The sequence below is a fragment of the Doryrhamphus excisus genome, chromosome 14, assembly GCF_030265055.1.
Source record: "Doryrhamphus excisus isolate RoL2022-K1 chromosome 14, RoL_Dexc_1.0, whole genome shotgun sequence".
In the NCBI taxonomy this organism is placed as follows: Eukaryota; Metazoa; Chordata; class Actinopteri; order Syngnathiformes; family Syngnathidae; genus Doryrhamphus; species Doryrhamphus excisus.
This window is the reverse complement of record NC_080479.1, coordinates 2,582,135-2,600,711: the sequence shown is the minus strand read 5'-3', so window position 1 is coordinate 2,600,711 and position 18,577 is coordinate 2,582,135. Positions and strand designations below refer to the sequence as shown.

At 49.0% G+C, this 18,577-nt stretch overlaps 1 protein-coding gene across 1 annotated transcript; it reads left to right on the top strand.

Annotated features, from left to right (window-relative positions):
• The first annotated feature begins 2,243 nt into the window (after window positions 1-2,243).
• Window positions 2,244-18,076, top strand: LOC131101998 (spore coat protein SP85-like). Its single transcript, XM_058047449.1, has 3 exons — window positions 2,244-2,341; window positions 15,695-15,783; window positions 17,181-18,076. The coding sequence occupies exons 2-3, from the start codon at window positions 15,744-15,746 to the stop codon at window positions 17,708-17,710; spliced, it is 570 nt and encodes a 189-aa protein (XP_057903432.1). The 5' UTR covers window positions 2,244-2,341; window positions 15,695-15,743; the 3' UTR covers window positions 17,711-18,076.
• Window positions 18,077-18,577: the final 501 nt, after the last annotated feature.

The following is an 18,577-nucleotide window of genomic DNA, read 5'->3' as shown; positions in this document are numbered from 1 at the left end:
TCCCTTTTCTGAGGCTCCGGACGGTTTGCCAGAACATCTTCGAGGCCGACCGAAAGTTGTGCTCCATTGACTCACCAAATTCTCCCACACCTGAAGTTTTGCCTCGACAACTGCCAAAGCCACGTGCCGCTCGGACTGACGGCACCTGTCAGCTGTTTCAGGATTCCCACAAGCCAGAAGCCATCCATGCTTGATAGGACTCCTTCTTCAGCTTGACCTCTGGTGTCCACCATTGGGTTCGGGGCCTGTTGCCATGACTGGCACCGACCACCTTGTGGCACCAACAACAGTTCCCTCAACCCCCCCTCGGCTGACTCGCTGTCCCCCAACCCTCTCCCATTTCACACCCATCTCACCCGCGTAACTCACTGAAATAGTAACTGGTATCAAGACTCCAACCGGCTACCTGGATCCTATCCCTTCTTTATTCATCAAACCCCGCCTCCACATAATCGCTCCGCTGATTATAATAATTAGAAACTCCTCCCTTACCACTGGTTCCATCCCACAGTCTCTCAAGCTGGCAGCAATCACCCCCACACTCAAAAAGTCTGGTCTTGATTCCGATAACCTCTCCAATTTCCGTCCCATATCCAACCTCCCCTTCCTGTCCAAAATCCTTGAACGTGTCATAGCTGCTCAACTACAAACTCACCTCAACTCCAACAGCCTGTTTGAATCCTTCCAGTCCCAAATATAGCACTGAAACTTCTTAAAATAACTTCTTAAAATATTCTTCTCTCTTCCGACTCTGGCCATCTTACCATCCTCATCCTCCGAGACCTCACCGCAGCTTTTGACACCATCAGCCACTCCTGTCCTGCCTCAAAACCAGCCTGAACATCACCGACTCTGCCCTGGCCTGGCCCCAATCATACCTCACCAATCGTCAACAGTTCGTGCACATCAACAGCTGCTCTTCCTCCATAGCCCCTTTACCTCAAGGTGTTCCCCAAGGTTTGGTGCTTGGCCCTCTTCTGTTCATCCTCTACATCCTCCCACTTGGCAATATCATCTGTTGTCATGGCCTCAGTTTCCACAGCTACGCCGATGATATTCAGTTGTACATCTCCAATATCTAGTCCACCCTTGCCAACCGTTTAACCAACAACAAAACTTGGATGGAACACACTTCCTTAAACTCAACAGTGACAAAAGATGACTACACCATTATCATCATGGGCCCCAAAAACATCACAACATCCACCCATAACTTCTGTCTCCAACTGGATAGCGCCACCCTCATTCCATCTTCTGTCATCCCTAACCTTGGCCTCCTCCTCGACCCTACTCTATAGTAGTATAATAGACCCTATTGAACCCCACGTCAAACAATTAACCCGGACTGCATTTTTTCCCACCTGTTTAAATCCTTTTTAATGTCTAACTTTTTATACCCGACTTTTTATACCTTGTTTTTAGCTCTGAATGAATGACCTTCCAGAATCGGATCGCCTTGGATGGACTGCTTGCGCATCAGCAGGGAGTATGCTCCATGTTTGGCGACCAATGTTGCACATTCATCCCCAACAATACAGATTGTATTGTTATTATTATATTATATATATATAGATTATTATAGCGTTAGTTATCACCCGTATATCCGTTTGCTTAGACAATAGAAAGAGTGTTTGAGTGTTTTGAAGCAGGAATGTTCCGTAACCCTGATCAGCAACTCCCAGCGCCACAGGTCTTGGAGGTGCCTGGGAACGCCAGCAGTGACCTTGCAGATGTTCCTGCTCATCATGCAAAAATGTGCCAAGATAAGAACACATGCACAAAAAAGTAATTACTCTCACATACACACACACAGACACACACACATAGACGAACAAGTACAGCTCGTGTAACTGCTTGCTCCATCCTCGCCCCCCCCCCCCCCCCCCCCCCCCTTTTGGAGTTGCACGACCATGTAGTAGACAGGTGCTTAGGCGACCTGGTCTTTGGCAGCCAAATCTGGTTCTTCGGACATAATAATAATACATTTTATTTGTATAGCACTTTTCAGAGTACTTAAAGACGCTATCCAGTTTAATTGTTTGACTTGGGGTTCAAATGAAAGGGTGGGGTCCAGGAGGATGCAGAGGTTGCGGATGAGTGGGGATGGAATGAGGGTGGCACTGTCCAGTTGGAGACAGAAGTTATGGGTGGATGTTGTGATGTTTTTGGGGCCAATGATGATAATATCTGTATATCTATTGTGTTTTGATGTCAGTTAAGCAGTTGGTGAGGGTGGAGTAGATGTTGGAGTTGATGGAGGTGGTGGAGATGTAAAGCTGAATGTGCTGTGTTTGGGACGGAAGCCGGACTGGAAGGATTCAAACAGGCTGTTGGAGTTGAGGTGAGTTTGTAGTTGAGCAGCTATGACACGTTCAAGGATTTTGGACAGAAAGGGGAGGTTGGATATGGGACAGAAATTGGAGAAGTTATCGGAATCAAGACCAGACTTTTTGAGTGTGGGGGTGATTGCTGCCAGCTTGAGAGACTGTGGAACGCAACCAGTGGTAAGGGAGGAGTTTATTATTCTTGTTACCAGCAGAGAGATGATGTGGAGGCAGGGTTTGATAAATAAAGAAGGGATAGGATCCAGGGAGCAGGTTGGAGTCTTAATACCAGTTAGTATTTCAGTGAGTTGCACAAGTGAGATGGGTGTGAAATGGGAGAGTCGCTGAGTGGAGCCAGATAGCAGAGGGTGGGGGGGCAGCGAGTGAGCCAAGGGGGGATTGAGGGAACTGTATATTTTGGTAATTTTGGACTGGAAGTAGGTTAGGAAATGGTTGCATTTGTTGGTGGTGAAGGATGAGGAGGAGTTGTTATTTGGCTTTAGCAGTGTGTTGATTGTTGAAAAGAGCTGGCGTTTACGGGACTTCATATTATGGAGCACAGGGGTGTACTGGGAGCAGTATGGGAAAAAGAGACCATTTATTTATTTTTATTGTTGTAGTGGGAGACAAGTTCAAGGAATTCTGTCGCGGGTTTGGAGTTAGTGTTGTCAATGTGTAAGTTGAAATCACCGAGTGGAAGGATAGATGATGAGATGGCATTTAATTGGGTAAAGAGGTTTGTGAAATCAGAGAGGAAAGAGGAATTTGGTTTGGGGGGGGGGGCAATATATGTATATATATATATATAATAACAGTAACAAGGAACAAGGAGGGACCGGACAGTTTGAAAGCAGTGTATTCAAAGGAGTGAATATTATGAAGAGAAATCTGAGTGACTTTTATGTCCTTTTTATATACTATGACTGCCGTGCCACCGTTTTCAATATACGTCAAACCGGGAGGTGTCGCTCGGTTCAGGGAGAAATAGTCCAGGGGTTTGAGCCAGGTTTCAGTCAGACAGAGGAAGTCAAGTTTATTTTCTGTGATGTATTCATTTAGGATGAGAGCCTTGTTATTGAGGGAGCGGACGTTTAGGAGGGACAGTTGGAGATTATATGAGTTGGTCATGTGATCCAGGCAGCGAGAGAGCGGGCGGAGATTTGTCAGATCCGTGTGTTTGTTGTTTTGATGACGTAATCCGGAAGAGGTCCGGCAGTATGACCAGTGGAATGGGATCGTGTTTGGAGGTGAAAAAGCAGGCTGAGAAGTAAAAGAGGCAGTAGCAGGGTGCTGGTGATTTCAGACTGACGGCGGAAAGCATCGACACAACCTACATGACGCAACCTACATGTACGATTATTCTACAAATTGAAGGGGGGAGAGATCGCTCAACAATGTCAACAAGCTTTGTGTGGATGAGGGGGACAGTGGCTCCGGGAAAACAGAATGTTATGGCGTTGAAGAACTGAATGTTCCTCGTTATGGAGTCCCCAATGATGAGGGTGGTCAGGGAAAAAGTGGGCGGGGTGGTGCCTGGACAGATGATAGTGGCAGGATCACATGGGTTGGCGGCGTCACATGGGTTGGCAGCATCACATGGGTTGGCAGCGTCACATGGGTTGGCGGCGACAGGGCAGCTGAAGTGGTAGAAGTTAAAGAAGCAAGATGGCGCCGTGGTGCAGGGGTGAAATTCACAACGGAGAGGCGAAGAGAGCCTTGGGGCCAGTATGGCAGTTTAGCTGGAGTGGAGGTCGCCAAGGACTTGGGTTTATCCCGCTGCACCAGCAGGACGGCAGTGGTGACAGGAGCTGCCGGAGGGAGAGCTGGGGGAACATCCGCCCGAGCATGGATGACATCATGGAATGGCAGAGATGGACTATCCGTTGAGGCAGCGGGGGAGGCTGGATGAGTGGTTGATTCGGACCGTGGAGATGGGAGACGGAAGGTGATGGTGTCCATTAAGAGCTCAGCCTCGCGGACCCTGCACATGGTAGAAATGCGCTCCTCCAACTCATGGATTTTTCCCAGGAGGATCGAGCAGTCGGGGCAGCCGGAAGTAGAGGTGAGTGGGGCCATGGTGGGTAAGGTTGCTGAAAAACAGGCAGACGGCCAGTACAAGGCTGAAAGTGCACAAATCTGCTTATGGCAGGCAGCAGTGGAGTAGTAGCGTGGTGGTTAGCCAAGACAGGGACTTACACGCAAGGGCTCCAATGGAGCCCACTGTGTAGATACGGCATTGTGTTAGCAACTAGAAATAGCTACAGTGCAGGATAGGAAGGAGCGAGACTTATAGACAAGGGCCCAGAAAGGGGCCCAACTGAGAGTACACTTCTGAGATCCACGGAAATTCAGGGCATGGAATGTCACTTCTCTGGTGGTGAAAGAGCCTGAACTTTTGAGGTTGAGACATTCCGACTAGATATAGTCAGATTCACCTCGACCCACAGTTTGGGTTCCGGAACCCAACTCCTCGAGAGGGGCTGGACCTTGTTCTACTCTGGAGTTGCTCCAGGGGAGAGGCGGCGAGCTGGTGTGGGCTTATTAATAGCCCTCCGGCTTGGTGCCTCTGTGTTGGAGTCATCCCCGGTGAATGAGAGGGTCATTTCCCTACGCCTTAAGCTGGGGAAAGGGTCCTGACTGTTGTTTGTGCGTACACGCCAAACGGCAGCTCAGAGTACTCTGCCTTCTTCGAGTTCTTGGAGGGATCCATAAGTGCACTTGGCACCAGGACACCCTAGGCTGCAGGTCTATGATCGACTTTGTAGTCGTATCATCACACCTGCGTCCGCATGTTCTGGACACACGGGTGAAGAGAGGGGCTGAGCTGTCAACTGATCACCAGTTGAAAGTGGTGAAGAGCTGGATTACATGGTGGGGGGGGGGGGGGGGGGTGCTGGACAGACCTGGGAGACCCAAACAGGCTGTATGGGTGTGCTGGGAATGTCTGGCAGAGTCTCCCTTTCATCGAGTCTTCAACTCTCACCTCCGGCAGAGCTTCTCCTGGAAGGACCAGGATATTGAGTCTGAATGGGCCATGTTCCGTGCCTCCATTGCTGTGGCAGCTGATCGGAGCTGCGGCCGCATGGTGGTTGGTGCCAGTCCTGGCGGCAGGCCCTGAACCCAATGGTGGACACCAGAGGTCTGGGCTGAAGAAGGAGTCCTATCGAGAATAGATGGCTTGTGGGACTCCTGAAGCAGCTGACAGGTACCATCAGGCCAAGGAGCACGTGGCTTTGGCGGTTGTCGAGGCAAAAACTCGGGTGTGGGAGGACTTTCGGTCAGCCTCGAAGATGTTCTGGCAAACCATCCGGCGCCTCAGAAAAGGGAAGTAATCCGTCCACACTGTTTACAGTGGAAGGAATACTTTGAGGCCCTTCTCAATCCCACTGACATACCTTCCATAGAGGAAGCAGAGTCTGAGGACACATACGTGGACAGTGCCATCACCGTGGCTGAGGTATCTGGGATGGTCAAAATGCTCCTCAGTGGCAAAGCTCCGGGGGTGGACGAGTGCCGCCCAGAATTCCTCAAGGCTCTGGATGTTGAGAGACTGTCTTTGCTGGCACGTCTCTTCAACATATCGTAACAATAGTAACAATGAAGACATGAACCGTGATAGTAAACACAATTACAGCCATACAGTTACAGTAATTAAAATCTCACTGCTTGACATCATTATTACTGTAATAATAGCATACATACCAATAGCATATAGACATCAGGGATAAGATGGTAGATTGTGTAGAGAAGCACCCATGTACTGTGAGGGAGCATATGGAGGTGTGTACTTCCGTTGGTGTGCATATTCATATATGTGTGCGTAAGTGTGCTCATATGTGCGAATGCGTGTGTGTGAATGTGTAATTGTCACTGAGAATGACAAAAGGAGAGGGACTGCCTTCTACCACCCAGTAAACCCCGCCCCCGCGCAGCCAGGTCAAGCTCTCACCGCCAGAGATCCACCGGCCCCGTGGGTGCGGGCAAAGCCAGGGCCGACTCCCCAAGAAGCATCCCTCCGACGAGACCAGCAAGAGGCCATGGAGGAGCAATCCCGACCAGCAACAGGGCGGCAGGCCGGAGGAGAGCCACACCCCCGAGACCGGTGGGAGACCATACCCCACTAGGGCAGAAGGGCATCAAGGGCCACACACCAGCGGGCACAAGGGCGCCCCCGCCAACTGGAAGGGAGCCTGCCCACGGCCGGAGGCGCCGCTTCCAAGCCCAAGGAGACACGGACCACCAAGGGATAGCACCCCGACCCCGTCGTCGGGGCTATAGCAATGAGGCAGACAAAGGTGCGGCCGAGGCTGGGAGGCCTGCATATGAGCAACCGGAGGGGGCATGCAGGCGAACAGCAAGGCAACCCACCATGCCAGCCAACACCCACCGGGCAGCGCACCCCCAGAGAGGAAGTGCCACAACTCCAAGCCATGGGGAGGCCAAGCACCAGAGCCAAGGAGTCAAGACCAGTGCTAGGCCACCAACGGACCCCAATATCCACCGGGAGGCCCGACCCAACCCCAGAAGCAGCAGCGCACCACCCACGTACCGAAGAACCATCCCCGAAGACAGACCGGGGATGGGCAAAGACAAGGAAAGCGATGCAGCAGAGTATATAGACCAGTGGTAGCAGACACCCAAACGCCCGGGAGAGCATCGCCCCCCGCCCCAATAGGCCCGACCCTGAGGCACATGCCCCCCACTCGCCACACGCCACCCTGGCCCCCGTCCCCACGAGCGAGATCAGGCCCATCCCAACACACAGCCCGGTCCCCGCAGCCACCACAGCGCAGCAACCCCAAGCCACCACCGCAGACTTCAGGCCACCAGCGGCATGGACCCCACTGCCCGGAGCCCGCTGAATGCCCCCCCAAGGGCACGGAGGTGCCCATGACCCAGGACAGACCAAGGAAGGTACCGCCAACCGTGCCCCTAAGGCAAGCCCCAGCATCAGCTGGTTCCAGCAGGAGTGCATGGGAGTTTGCCCAACTGATCTACATGTGCTTTGTAGACTTGGAAAAGGCATTCGACCGTGTCCCTCGCTGCGTCCTTTGGGGTGTGCTCCAGGAGTACAGGATTGGTGGACGCGCTACTACGTGCCATCCGGTCCTTGTACAAACAGGCAGGAGTTTGGTTCGCATTGCCAGTTGTAAATCGAGCCTGTTCCGGTGAATTTTGGCCTCAGCCAAGGTGTTGAGGGAGTCAGGGCCTTCGGATCTCATCTCTGCTGTTTGCAGATGATGTGGTGCTGATGGCCTCTTTGGGCTGCGACCTTCAGCGTTTACTGGGACCGTTTGCATCTGAGTGTGAAGCTTCTGGGATGAGACTCAGAACATCCAAATCAGAGGCCATGGTTCTCAGTCGGAAAAGGGTGGAGCGCTCCCTCTGGATTGGGAATTAGGTCTTGCCCCAGGTGGAGGAGTTTATGTATCTCGGGGTCTTGTTCACAAGTGAGGGAAGGTGGGAGTGTAACTATTGTTGTCCATTGTATTTCACACCTCGATCCGAGGTACCTGAGCTGGCAGGTATGCTAGTTTGTGGGTGAAACCTTCCCCTTGGACCTAGGCATTGTTGTGGTTGCTAGGCAACGCCATCGCCCGTAAGCTCGCCTTTACGGCTGTCTTTGGTGTTTAATGTTTGTTGTTATAGCGAATATTGTCTCTCACCACTCGTTGTTACAGCCCGGGAAGTCTCCACAAAGATTCCATGATGTTATGGAGGTCATGGCAGGAGCAGCCACAAGCCATGCTAGCTGGCTAGCCTTGTAACGGCTCTCGGCTCCTTACAGTTCGTTGATGTGGTGAGTTCAGACCTCGCTTGTCCTGAATTAAGACAAAGTTGTCACAGTCCCCCAGAGGTGCTGACAAGTAATGGTTGGGAATTTTCCCAACAAAAGCTTCAAAACTCCGGTAGCAAAGTCCGAGCTCCTGCCATGTATTTCTAACTACATTTATAGGTCAGAGAGTGGAAAAAGCATCATTGAATAAAGAAACCAGAAACGAATGAAATCAAGCCAAAAAATCATTTGGAACTTGTAATTTAAATTATTATAATAATAGAGTGAAATGTGTTTTTTCACCTGATCAAAAATTTAAGACCACAGGCTATAAAAGTCAAAATCTGCTCCAAATGGTCAGCCCCCTGATGGCTAAAGCTAAGAAGCTTTCTCTTCCTGAACATGGTGGGATGGTGGAGCTCCATCAGCCAGGCCTCTGGCAGCATGCCTTTGCTGCTGAGCTTGGACGCAGGAAGACAGTCATTCCACTTTTTGGAAAGATCCTCAGTATTACCGGAGAATAAAGTCAAGCGCTAGTCCTCCAAAAAATGACACCTGCACCGAGCCAAAGGATCCGATGGGCTGTCCGTCAACACATGGGGCGGTCCTGGACCCAAATGAAAGTGTCACGGTACGGCATGTCGGTGTTGCGATGCGACCCCAGGATGCAGAGAGGACAGGTAAAAGAGAGGTGCAGGTAAAAGCTTAGCTTTATTTTCAAAAAACTATTGCAGCACTGGCATACAACACGTCAACAAGTCAATGCACCAACATGGGGAACACGCACCCGGCTGAACTAAATACAAATCAACAAATTACCAACAGGTGCGTGTAGGAGAGAAAGTGACGGAACACAGGAAATAGTACAAAATAAGAGCATGAGAGTAGGAACTAAGACTGTCACACAAGCAACGGTGTAGATTGTGACAGTAACCCCCCACATCCTCAAGGACGGATCCCAGACGTCCAAAAAGAGTCCACTAACAAAAAGGGAAGGGAGGTGGAGGACTGGAGTTGGGTTGCTGGCAAGACCTCTCTGGAGGTCGGCCGGGACGACAAGCCTTGCGGAGCCAGCAGGGCCCCCACGAGATGCAGGGGAAAGGGCTAGGCCGGTGGGGGTGGCCGGGCCACCCTGGAGGGCGGCCTGAATGGTGAGCGGGCCGACGGAGGCGGGACTCCTCTGGAGGTCTCCCAAAACGGCACCTGAATTTCATTCTTCTTTTCAATACACAACTTTTCTAAGTGTTTTTTGTCACACTCACCCTTCATAGTAGAATTCATTCATTCATATGCTGCCACTTTTCCGAAGGTTTCGGGGGTGCTGGAGCCTATCGAGGCGGGGTCCACCCTGGACTGGTGGCCAGCCAATCACAGGGCACATATAGACAAACAACCATTCACTCGACAATTTGGAGTGGCCAATGAACCAAACATGTTTTTGGAATGTGGGAGGAAACCGGAGTACCCGGAGAAAACCCACGCGTGCACGGGGAGAACATGCAAACTCCACACAAAGATGGCTGAGGGTGGAATTGAACCCTGGTCTCCTAGCTGTGAGGTCTGTGCACCAACCACTCATCCGCCGTGCAGCCCCATAGTAGAATTAATAAGAAAAATCATAGGTGAAATGACAATATATACGAAAAATGCTTTGATAAAACCCAAGTCAAAGTAAAAGAATGCTATTTGGTGACACTTGGGTGCAATACCAATAGACAGCATAGACACTGACAGAGTGAACCAGAATACATTTTTAGGTGTTATAATAGAAAACTGCTTGGGCTGGACTTGTGTATCGCGATCCCGGAGATACTGGATCCGCATTTCGGATCACTTCCCAGTGCTGTTCATTATTTCACTGCACTGTTCTGTGGAGAAGCCCCCTGTTCCAGGGCGCCACAGAAGAACCTTCAACATCCTAACAGTGTCACAATTTTCTGTTACTTTCAATGACACTGCAATGTTTAACACCTGTTCTGAGAGTGTTCTGGACTTGGCTGATGATTTTAACTCAACTTGAAGGGATGAGCTATACCATGATCTGTATCTGTTCTTCTCCGTCTTTCTCTTTGGGCTTTTCCCTTCAGGGGTCGCCACAGCAAGCCAATCTCCTCCATCCAACCCTGTCTTCTGCATCTGTCTCTCTCTCACCAACTACCCTCATGTCCTCCTTCACTACATCCATAAACCTCCTCTTTGCTCTTCCTATACGCCTCCTACCTGGCAGCATCCTTCTACCAATATATTCACTATCTCCTCCTCCAACCATCTCAGTCTGGCCGATAACTGACTTTATCTCCAAGGCCTCTAACATGTAATGTCCCTCTGAAGTACGTACACCTTCCTGATCCTATCCATCCCGGTCACTCCCAATGAGAACCTCAGCATCCTCATCTCTGTTACCTCCAGTTCTGCTTCCTGTCTTTTCCTCAGTGGCACTGTCTCTAGACCAGGGATGCTCATTAAGTCAATTGCCATCTACCGGTCGATCGCGGAGGTGGTACTGGTCGATCGCTGGTCGATCGCGGCGTAACATTAAAAAAATATCATCCTCGCATCAATGCCGTCACTTGATTGATATACAGGGCAGCCATTCAGATGACAACTGAATGTTGCCCTTCAGGCGACCAATTAAATCAAACAACGTCTCTAAGTGCAGCAGAACTTACGATGTCAACCTATCATCCATCCCCGTTACTTGATTGACATACAGGACAACCAGTCAGGTGACAACTGAATTTTGACCTTTAGGTCACCGCTCATGCGTAAACAGCGATGCAAAGTGCTAAGCTAGTCGGCGAATTGCGTCAGATTTCAAGCCCTCGCTAAAGTTTATGGTCACTAAAATGAGTGAAGGAGCTGGACCAAGTAAAAAGGCAAAAACATATCACTTCCATACGGAATGGGAGGTGGACTTTTTTTTCACAATGTCTTTTTCGAAGTGCGTTTGCCTCATATGCCATTCTACCATCGCAGTGCCAAAGAAGGGAAATGTGGAGTAATGCGGAGGTAATTACAAAAAATGTTAATAGTTAATTATGTGTGTTTTGCAATATTGGCTCATTTGGTTATGTAAGGTACATCAACATACATTGACGTACAAATAATCCTCAATACATTTGAAAATAAATAGATGTTTTGCATTTTTGTAGTGGGTAGATCATTTTGACTCGGTAATTTTAAAAGTAGCTCGCATGCTGAAAAAGTGTGAGCACCCCTGCTCTAGACCAAACAACATGGCTGGTCTCACCACAGTTTTGTATACCATTTTAGATGAAACTCTATCACACATCACGCCTGATCCTTTCCTCCACCCGTTCCATCCTGCCTGCACACACTTCTTCACCTCCTTTTCACAATCTCCATTGTTCTGGACTGTTGACCCTAAGTACTTAAAATGATCCACCTTCTGTATCTCTTCTCCCTGTAACCTCACTCTTCCACTTGGGCCCCTCTCATTCACACACATTCACACACACTCAGACCGCCATGCATACTGTTGTTGTCTGACCCCTTTGTCTTGCAAAGGTTATCAAAACTGCCAAAGTTCTGTATTTATTTCAGCCCTTCTCTTTCCTAGTTAGGATGATACAATCTTTGTACACACATCACTCATTGACATGGTTTGGCATCAAAGTTGCCACGGAATAGAGTAAGTCATGTCTTACTTACATATAAACACGTAAACACGATGCCACCATAGTGACAAGCATCCAAAACATACGTTAGAAAACAGCCATATTTTGACGGGGGGGGGGGGGTCAGGAGAACTTCCGGCGGTGTTGTGCCGCTAGCTGCAAACCCAACTTTATTGAGTTGATCATTCTATTCAAAAGCCGCAACACCGCCTTCAAATCAGGGGACAGGGCCAGCGTGGCCAGGTCTGACCTGAAAAGAGGCGTCATAGAGGCCAAAGCAGCCTACAAGAGGAAAATAGAGGACCACTTCACTGCAAATGACCCCAGGAGGATGTGGCAGGGAATAAATCACATCACCAACTAAAGAAGCAGCATCCTGGTGAGTGCGGAGGCTGATGCCTCGCTGGCAGACAGACCCCCAGCAGTCACTCTACTCACCATCTACTACACCTACTCAACATCTTCCAGCACTATCACACTGACACTTCAAGAGCACAAAGTGAGACGTGTGCTGAAGTCTGTGAACCCCAGGAAGGCGGCTGGCCCTGATGGTATACCTGGCAAGGTACTCAAAGCGTGTGCTGACCAACTGGCAGGAGTTTTCACCTGCATTTTCAACCTGTCTCTGTCACAGGCCATCATTCCATCCTGCCTCAAAGCCTCCACCATCATCCCTGTCCCCAAAATGTCAGCAGTGGAGAGCCTTAACGACTACGAGCCTGTTGCACTTACACCTGTGGTCATGGAGTGCTTTGAGCGTTTGGTCTGACAACACATCAGGACCTGTCTGCATGCCTCCCACTCTGGACCCCCACCAGTTGCTATATGCGGATGCTATAACCATAGCACTCCTGGAGGACCTAGGAAGCTACATGAGGATGCTCTTCCTGGACTTCAGCTCAGCCTTCAACCACATCATACCAGAGATCCTTGTCCAGAAACTGTCCCATCTGGCATCTCCATCCCTATCTGCCAGTGGATTGAAGACTTCCTGATGGAGCGCCCTCAGTCCGTCAAACTTGGCCCCTACCTCTCCTCCACCATCACACTCAGCACTGGTTCCCCTGGTTGTGTCTTGAGCCCCCTCCTGTTCACTCTTTACATGCACGACTGCTCTCCGACTCATCTCCATCATAAAGTTTGCGGATGACACCACCGTGGTCGGGCTCATCTCAGGGGGGGACGAGTCGAACTACAGAGGTGAAGTCAACAGACTGACAGCGTGGAGTTCAGCAAACAACCTGCCACTGAACACCACAAAAACAAAAGAGTTAATACTGGACTTTAGGAAGAGCAGAGCCGACCCAGCCCCTCATTACATCCAGAGGGACTGTGTGGAAAGGGTCAACTCCCATCAGATTCCTGGGCGTGCAGCTCTCTGCCCAGCAGCGACTCCACTTCCTGAGGGTGCTTAGGAGGAACAACCTGAACAACCTGAGTGATCAACACGGCACAGAAGATCACTGGCTGCTCTCTGCCCAGCCTGGAGGACGTTGCCAGCTCTCGCTACCTCAGCAGAGCTGCCGGCATCCCCAATCCGATCCAAAGTAGAAACTGGACAGCCCCAAGTTTCTCAGGAAAATAGTTGGAGTCTCAATGGTAAATAGCTTTAGCATATTAGCATGAGTGAATGTGAGTGTGAATGGTTGTTTGTCTATATGTGCCCTGTGATTGGCTGGCCACCAGTCCAGGGTGTACCCCGCCTCTCACCCAATGACTGCTTGGATAGGCTCCAGCACCCCCACGACCCTCGTGAGGATAAGCGGTAGAAAATGAATGAATGAATGAATGAATATTAGTATTAGGTTTTCTTCAATATCTGTAATGTATAATAAGTGTAATGTGGTAATTACAAGTTTATTGCAGGATTATCAGTGTTTAAAAAACTCGGGTAGAGCCACTGATTGTGGTGGGAAAAGGCTATTAGCAACACCTTCCTGTATGCACACTCTATAATGCTACACAGACAAGCCCTTCTGCTCCATGACTTCCCCAAAATAAAGACAGTTAGGACCCTGATAAACTGCTACTGACTGCTGACCCTTCTGACCTTTCCACCCTACCAAGTAACGTTGGGAAGGCGTAGGCCTTTAGCAAGTTTGTGGGCTAGTCCAGCTGCATAGTGGCCCATGTTCACTAAACAGTCCAGTGTGAAATGCCCTTGACAGATGAAAATGCATTTCTTTTGCTGGTAGGGAATCAGGAACTCCAACCACTTGTGTCTGACCGTGGCGTCTTTCCCTTTAACCCAAAGAAACATTTCCTGGGTGATATTGCTAACACAGGTGGCACAGCGGTCTAGTGGTTAGCGCGCAGACCCCACAGCTAGGAGACCAGGGTTCAATTCCACCCTCGGCCATCTCTGTGTGGAGTTTGCATGTTCTCCCCGTGCATGCGTGGCTTTTCTCCGGGTACTCCGGTTTCCTCCCACATTCCAAAAACATGCTAGGTTAATTGGCGACTCCAAATTGTCCATAGGTATGAATGTGAGTGTGAATGGTTGTTTGTCTATATGTGCCCTGTGATTGGCTGGCCACCACTCCAGGGTGTACCCCGCCTCTCGCCCGAAGACAGCTGGGATAGGCTCCAGCACCCCCCGCGACCCTCGTGAGGATAAGCGGTAGAAAATGAATGAATGAATGAATATTGCTAACACCATAAACATAGACGCAGTTCTTTTTTGGGGGTGGCGGGCGGAGCTTGGGGGAGGGAAGGGAGCGTATCTGTCCTACAGCCACGCCCATATACGTAAGCCCGCCCATCTGTGCCATCACACACACCTCCTCTGAAACTGAGCATTTAGAACCATCCCAAACGTCTTTCAGGGCTCACTTCCAAATGTACAAACCTCATTATCGGAAACTTCTGCTTTAACACCAGAATACAACATTCTAACTACACGTATAGGTCAGAAAGGGGGAAGAGCATCACAGGTCCCCTTTAAAACATGAATTGAAGGATAAGCAACTCCGGGGTCATTTCTACTTACCATTTTGTGTTTGAAGCCGACCAAGCTTCATCTGCATGTCTTTGTTATCTCAGCATCAGACATTTAGTCCCATCATCGGTGGTTGGCTTAATTCTATGTTCTCCAAGAAACTTTCCACAAGTGTCAGTCAATAAAATGTTGACAAATCAAATCAGAAAGTAGACTGAGAGCAGTCACACCCACTGGGCTGTTTAATGAGATTGTGCAACAATAACACGGTGAGACATGTAATCATTCATGAAGCAATACTTTAGGAAATGCTGCATGGCAAGATTCCCCTTTTAGTAGTAAGGAACGCACCATGGCATTAACACCAATTAGACAACAAAAAGTACTAATTAAATAATTATGTCCTCTGAGATGACGCCTTTATTGAAGCAGCATATAAAAGTTGGACCAGGACGGAGACCGAAACACTGAGAGTCAAGTCAACCTCCAGTGTGGGTTCTATCAACAGACTTTGCTCAGTGTGGTAAGTCCTTTCTTTGTCAGCGTAAAGATGAGTGTTTGGAAGTGTATTGTGTGTCATCATGGACACACTGGACCATGGCACTTTTGGACATTGTTGGACTTGTAGAATAAAGAGCAATGAAACCAGATGTCTGTCATGGCCTATTTCAAATGGGACTGTGCTTGTACTTGCGCTTGGTGCATTTTCACGTGGAAGCACTAACGAGGGTTGGTGAGAAAATGTCCTTTCATGGATCTCAGAACAGTTGAGTCCAGTCCAAGTTTGGACATCCAACCATGTCCTGCTCACCAAAGCAGGAACATTTTTCTTGACCGGAAGTTCCAGTGGAGACAGCCAGCTCAGTCCTGGAGGACCAAAGGGTTTCAGTGACACACAATGATGTAACATCACACTGGTAGAGCAAAACATGAACAGGAGGAGAGAGATGTCAGTCGAACCAACAGGACATCATCACTTTCTATATGCCATTCAATGTTCCTTCTCCCTGTCTTACAGGAAGCCATCTGACTTTATCTTGGACATCAGAGGACACAAAGACAACGCAATGATGATCAAGACTTTCATTCTTGTATTTCTGCTCGTAGGTAAGTCATCAAACACTCGACAACGCGTGAAACATCAAACTATATACTCAGACTCCAGAACTACACAAGCACTGCCAGGAATTACGGGCGCCATTTTCAAAAAAATCACCCTGGGACCAACCCCTGGGGGGCAGCTGTTGTTACCCACATCTCCAAACTACGGCCCGGGGGCCACATTTGGCCCGCCAGTTGCTTCCAAAGCATTTCATTTAAGCTTTGAACATAAAAGCTGGCAACAGGCTTGCAAGTAGTCAGTCAGTCAGTCTGAGATAGCTTTCACATGCGCGACCTCAGCCACGGTGGCCAACACACACAAGTCAACAAATACTTCACCTACCCACTGGACTGTCGAGAAGTCAAAAAGGAGGGACGTTTACCCTTTTCTGTTAAAGTTTCTCTTTAATCATCAATGTTTTATTCTTCATAGTTCATATTGTATGTCACACATCCTTTATTCATGTAATTCCAGATCAAATAAACCTGTCATATTCAAGTTTATTTGATGCGCTGTAGTATTCGAGCTAACTTTTCCAGTTAAAATAAGACGAATAAATTCAAGTGGATTCTAAGAGTGCCATGTATGAAATAGTCAATAGAAACTTTGAGGCCATATTTTTCAACATCATTTTTATTTTGAAACCCGAATCTGCATTTTCCTCATATGAATCATTTGTTTGGGATATTGGCATACAGAAACAAATATAAAATGTTTCAATGATAATTTCAAAACGAAAAAGGTAACAAAAGAAAATGGCACCTGCCAAACACAAAGTGCCAACATTCAAAACGGCGTGGAGGCACCTGCCTGGTGTTTCCGGGCGGGAGTTGTCACTGTCTCTCACCCCGGGCACAGTCTATGGTCAACAGAGCCTGTGGCGTCGTGGCGTTCATGCGGGTTTCTGATGGCAGCGTGGGAACAGCCCATACGCCCGGCTATATCACTGTGGCTCAAACCCGCCTCCACCGTGTCGGTGACCGGAGACGTTGTTCACTTGGCACGACGCCGTTCACTGGACTAACAATGCTGGCCTTTTTTGGGCTGCTGTATATACTTCCAAAACCAACACTCAAATGATGCACACACCCGTTGACTATTGCGCAATTTGTCCACTTTTGCTCCACATGGGCCAAGCCATGTGCAATGAACTCCTCACTACCTCAACTACCCCGGCACTAAGTCAGCAATAAATCCACACGGCAGAATGACAACCCGCCTACCAGTACACATGAATACACTTCTAGCGAAAAGTTGCTATTGGCAATTCACCAGTTCATGCAACAGAACATAACAGATGTGCTTTTACAGTCTCACTGTTATTTGAATTGGACAATTCCAAATTGTTATTAACATTGATGAAAGATATATTGTGATATTTTACTCCATTTCTTTCAAACAGGAACCAAGACTCTGCCTACTCAAGCAATTGTTGTTACAACTCCAGATGATAATCCCACGACACCACCCACGCCGCCTCCCACGCCGCCTCCCACGACACCTCCCACGACACCTCCCACGACACCTCCCACGACACCACCCACGACACCTCCCACGACACCTCCCACGACACCTCCCACGACACCTCCCACGACACCACCCACGACGCCTCCCACGACACCACCCACGCCGCCTCCCAAGACATTACCCACTGATATTGAAGTAACATGTTTAGAGCTAGGCGATATACTCAAGTTTAAGCTTCCCAATCCGATTCCTGCCTATTACTTTGCGGTTGAAGACAACTATATCATCTTTAAGGTGCTCACTCCGCCAACTAAACCCCCAACTAAACCCCCAACAACCCCACCAACAACACCCCCAACAACCCCACCAACTCCTCCTCCAACATCCTCACCAACTCCTCCTCCAACATCCTCACCAACTCCTCCTCCAACAACTGCTGAATCAACAACCCCAGACGATGTCTAGCCTCTGGCCTGAATTTGAACTGCAGCGTTATTACTTTGACATTTATTTATCTGCTTATGTTCCTGTTCTACCTTTTAACTGTCATTTTATCACTGACCACTAGGGGAGGTGTGGTGGGGAAGAAGCCACTATAGCACGAGGCGTTGTGTTGTTCCTGAAGAAAATGCCAAATGGCGGATAAAGACTAGTGCGTGCAGCGCTAATGTGCTTGGAGTTGTTATATTTTCTCATATATTTTTAACATCAAGAGAAAGAGGAGGAAGGTGGCCCCACTTTGGTTGAGGAGCTCACTGGTGAAAGGTATAAAGAATATCATGAATATTTTCTGTTCTCTGCTTTTTCTGTCAGCAACCAATCATTAAAAATCTCTGATCAAACTTACAGTTATTACTTATAGTTATTACTTGTAGTTATTACTACATTTATGGCCTGATCCAACCACATGAATCGTGTGTATTGTAATGTGGGGAAGGGTTGGGGCTGGTTTAGGTAAGTCCTCGTGTAAAAGTAACACTTTTGAATTCAAGAAATACCCATCCATCACTTATCCATCAATGGAGGGGTTGTCAGGGCAGCAAACCCAGACGTCCCTCTCCTCAGCTACTTTGTCCAAATCCTCCTGGAGAATCCTGAGGCGTCCCCAGGCCAGCTGAGAGACATAGTCTCTCAGTGTGTCCTGGGTCTTCCCCGCGGCCTCCTCCCGATCGGACGTGCCCTGAACACCTCCCCAGGCAGGCATCCTGACCAGATGGCCGAGCAACCTCATCCGGTTCCTCTCAATGCAGAGTTTCTCCTGAATGCCAGTGCTTCTCACCTGATCTATATGGGAGAAAACCGCTTGTCCTTTGCTCATGACCGTAGATGAGG

Coding starts and splice junctions, on each gene's coding strand:
- LOC131101998 (XM_058047449.1), top strand. CDS start 15,744: ATGATGATCAAGACTTTCATTCTTGTATTTCTGCTCGTAG. Junction 15,784..17,180: donor TCTTGTATTTCTGCTCGTAG/GTAAGTCATCAA, acceptor TCTTTCAAACAG/GAACCAAGACTCTGCCTACT.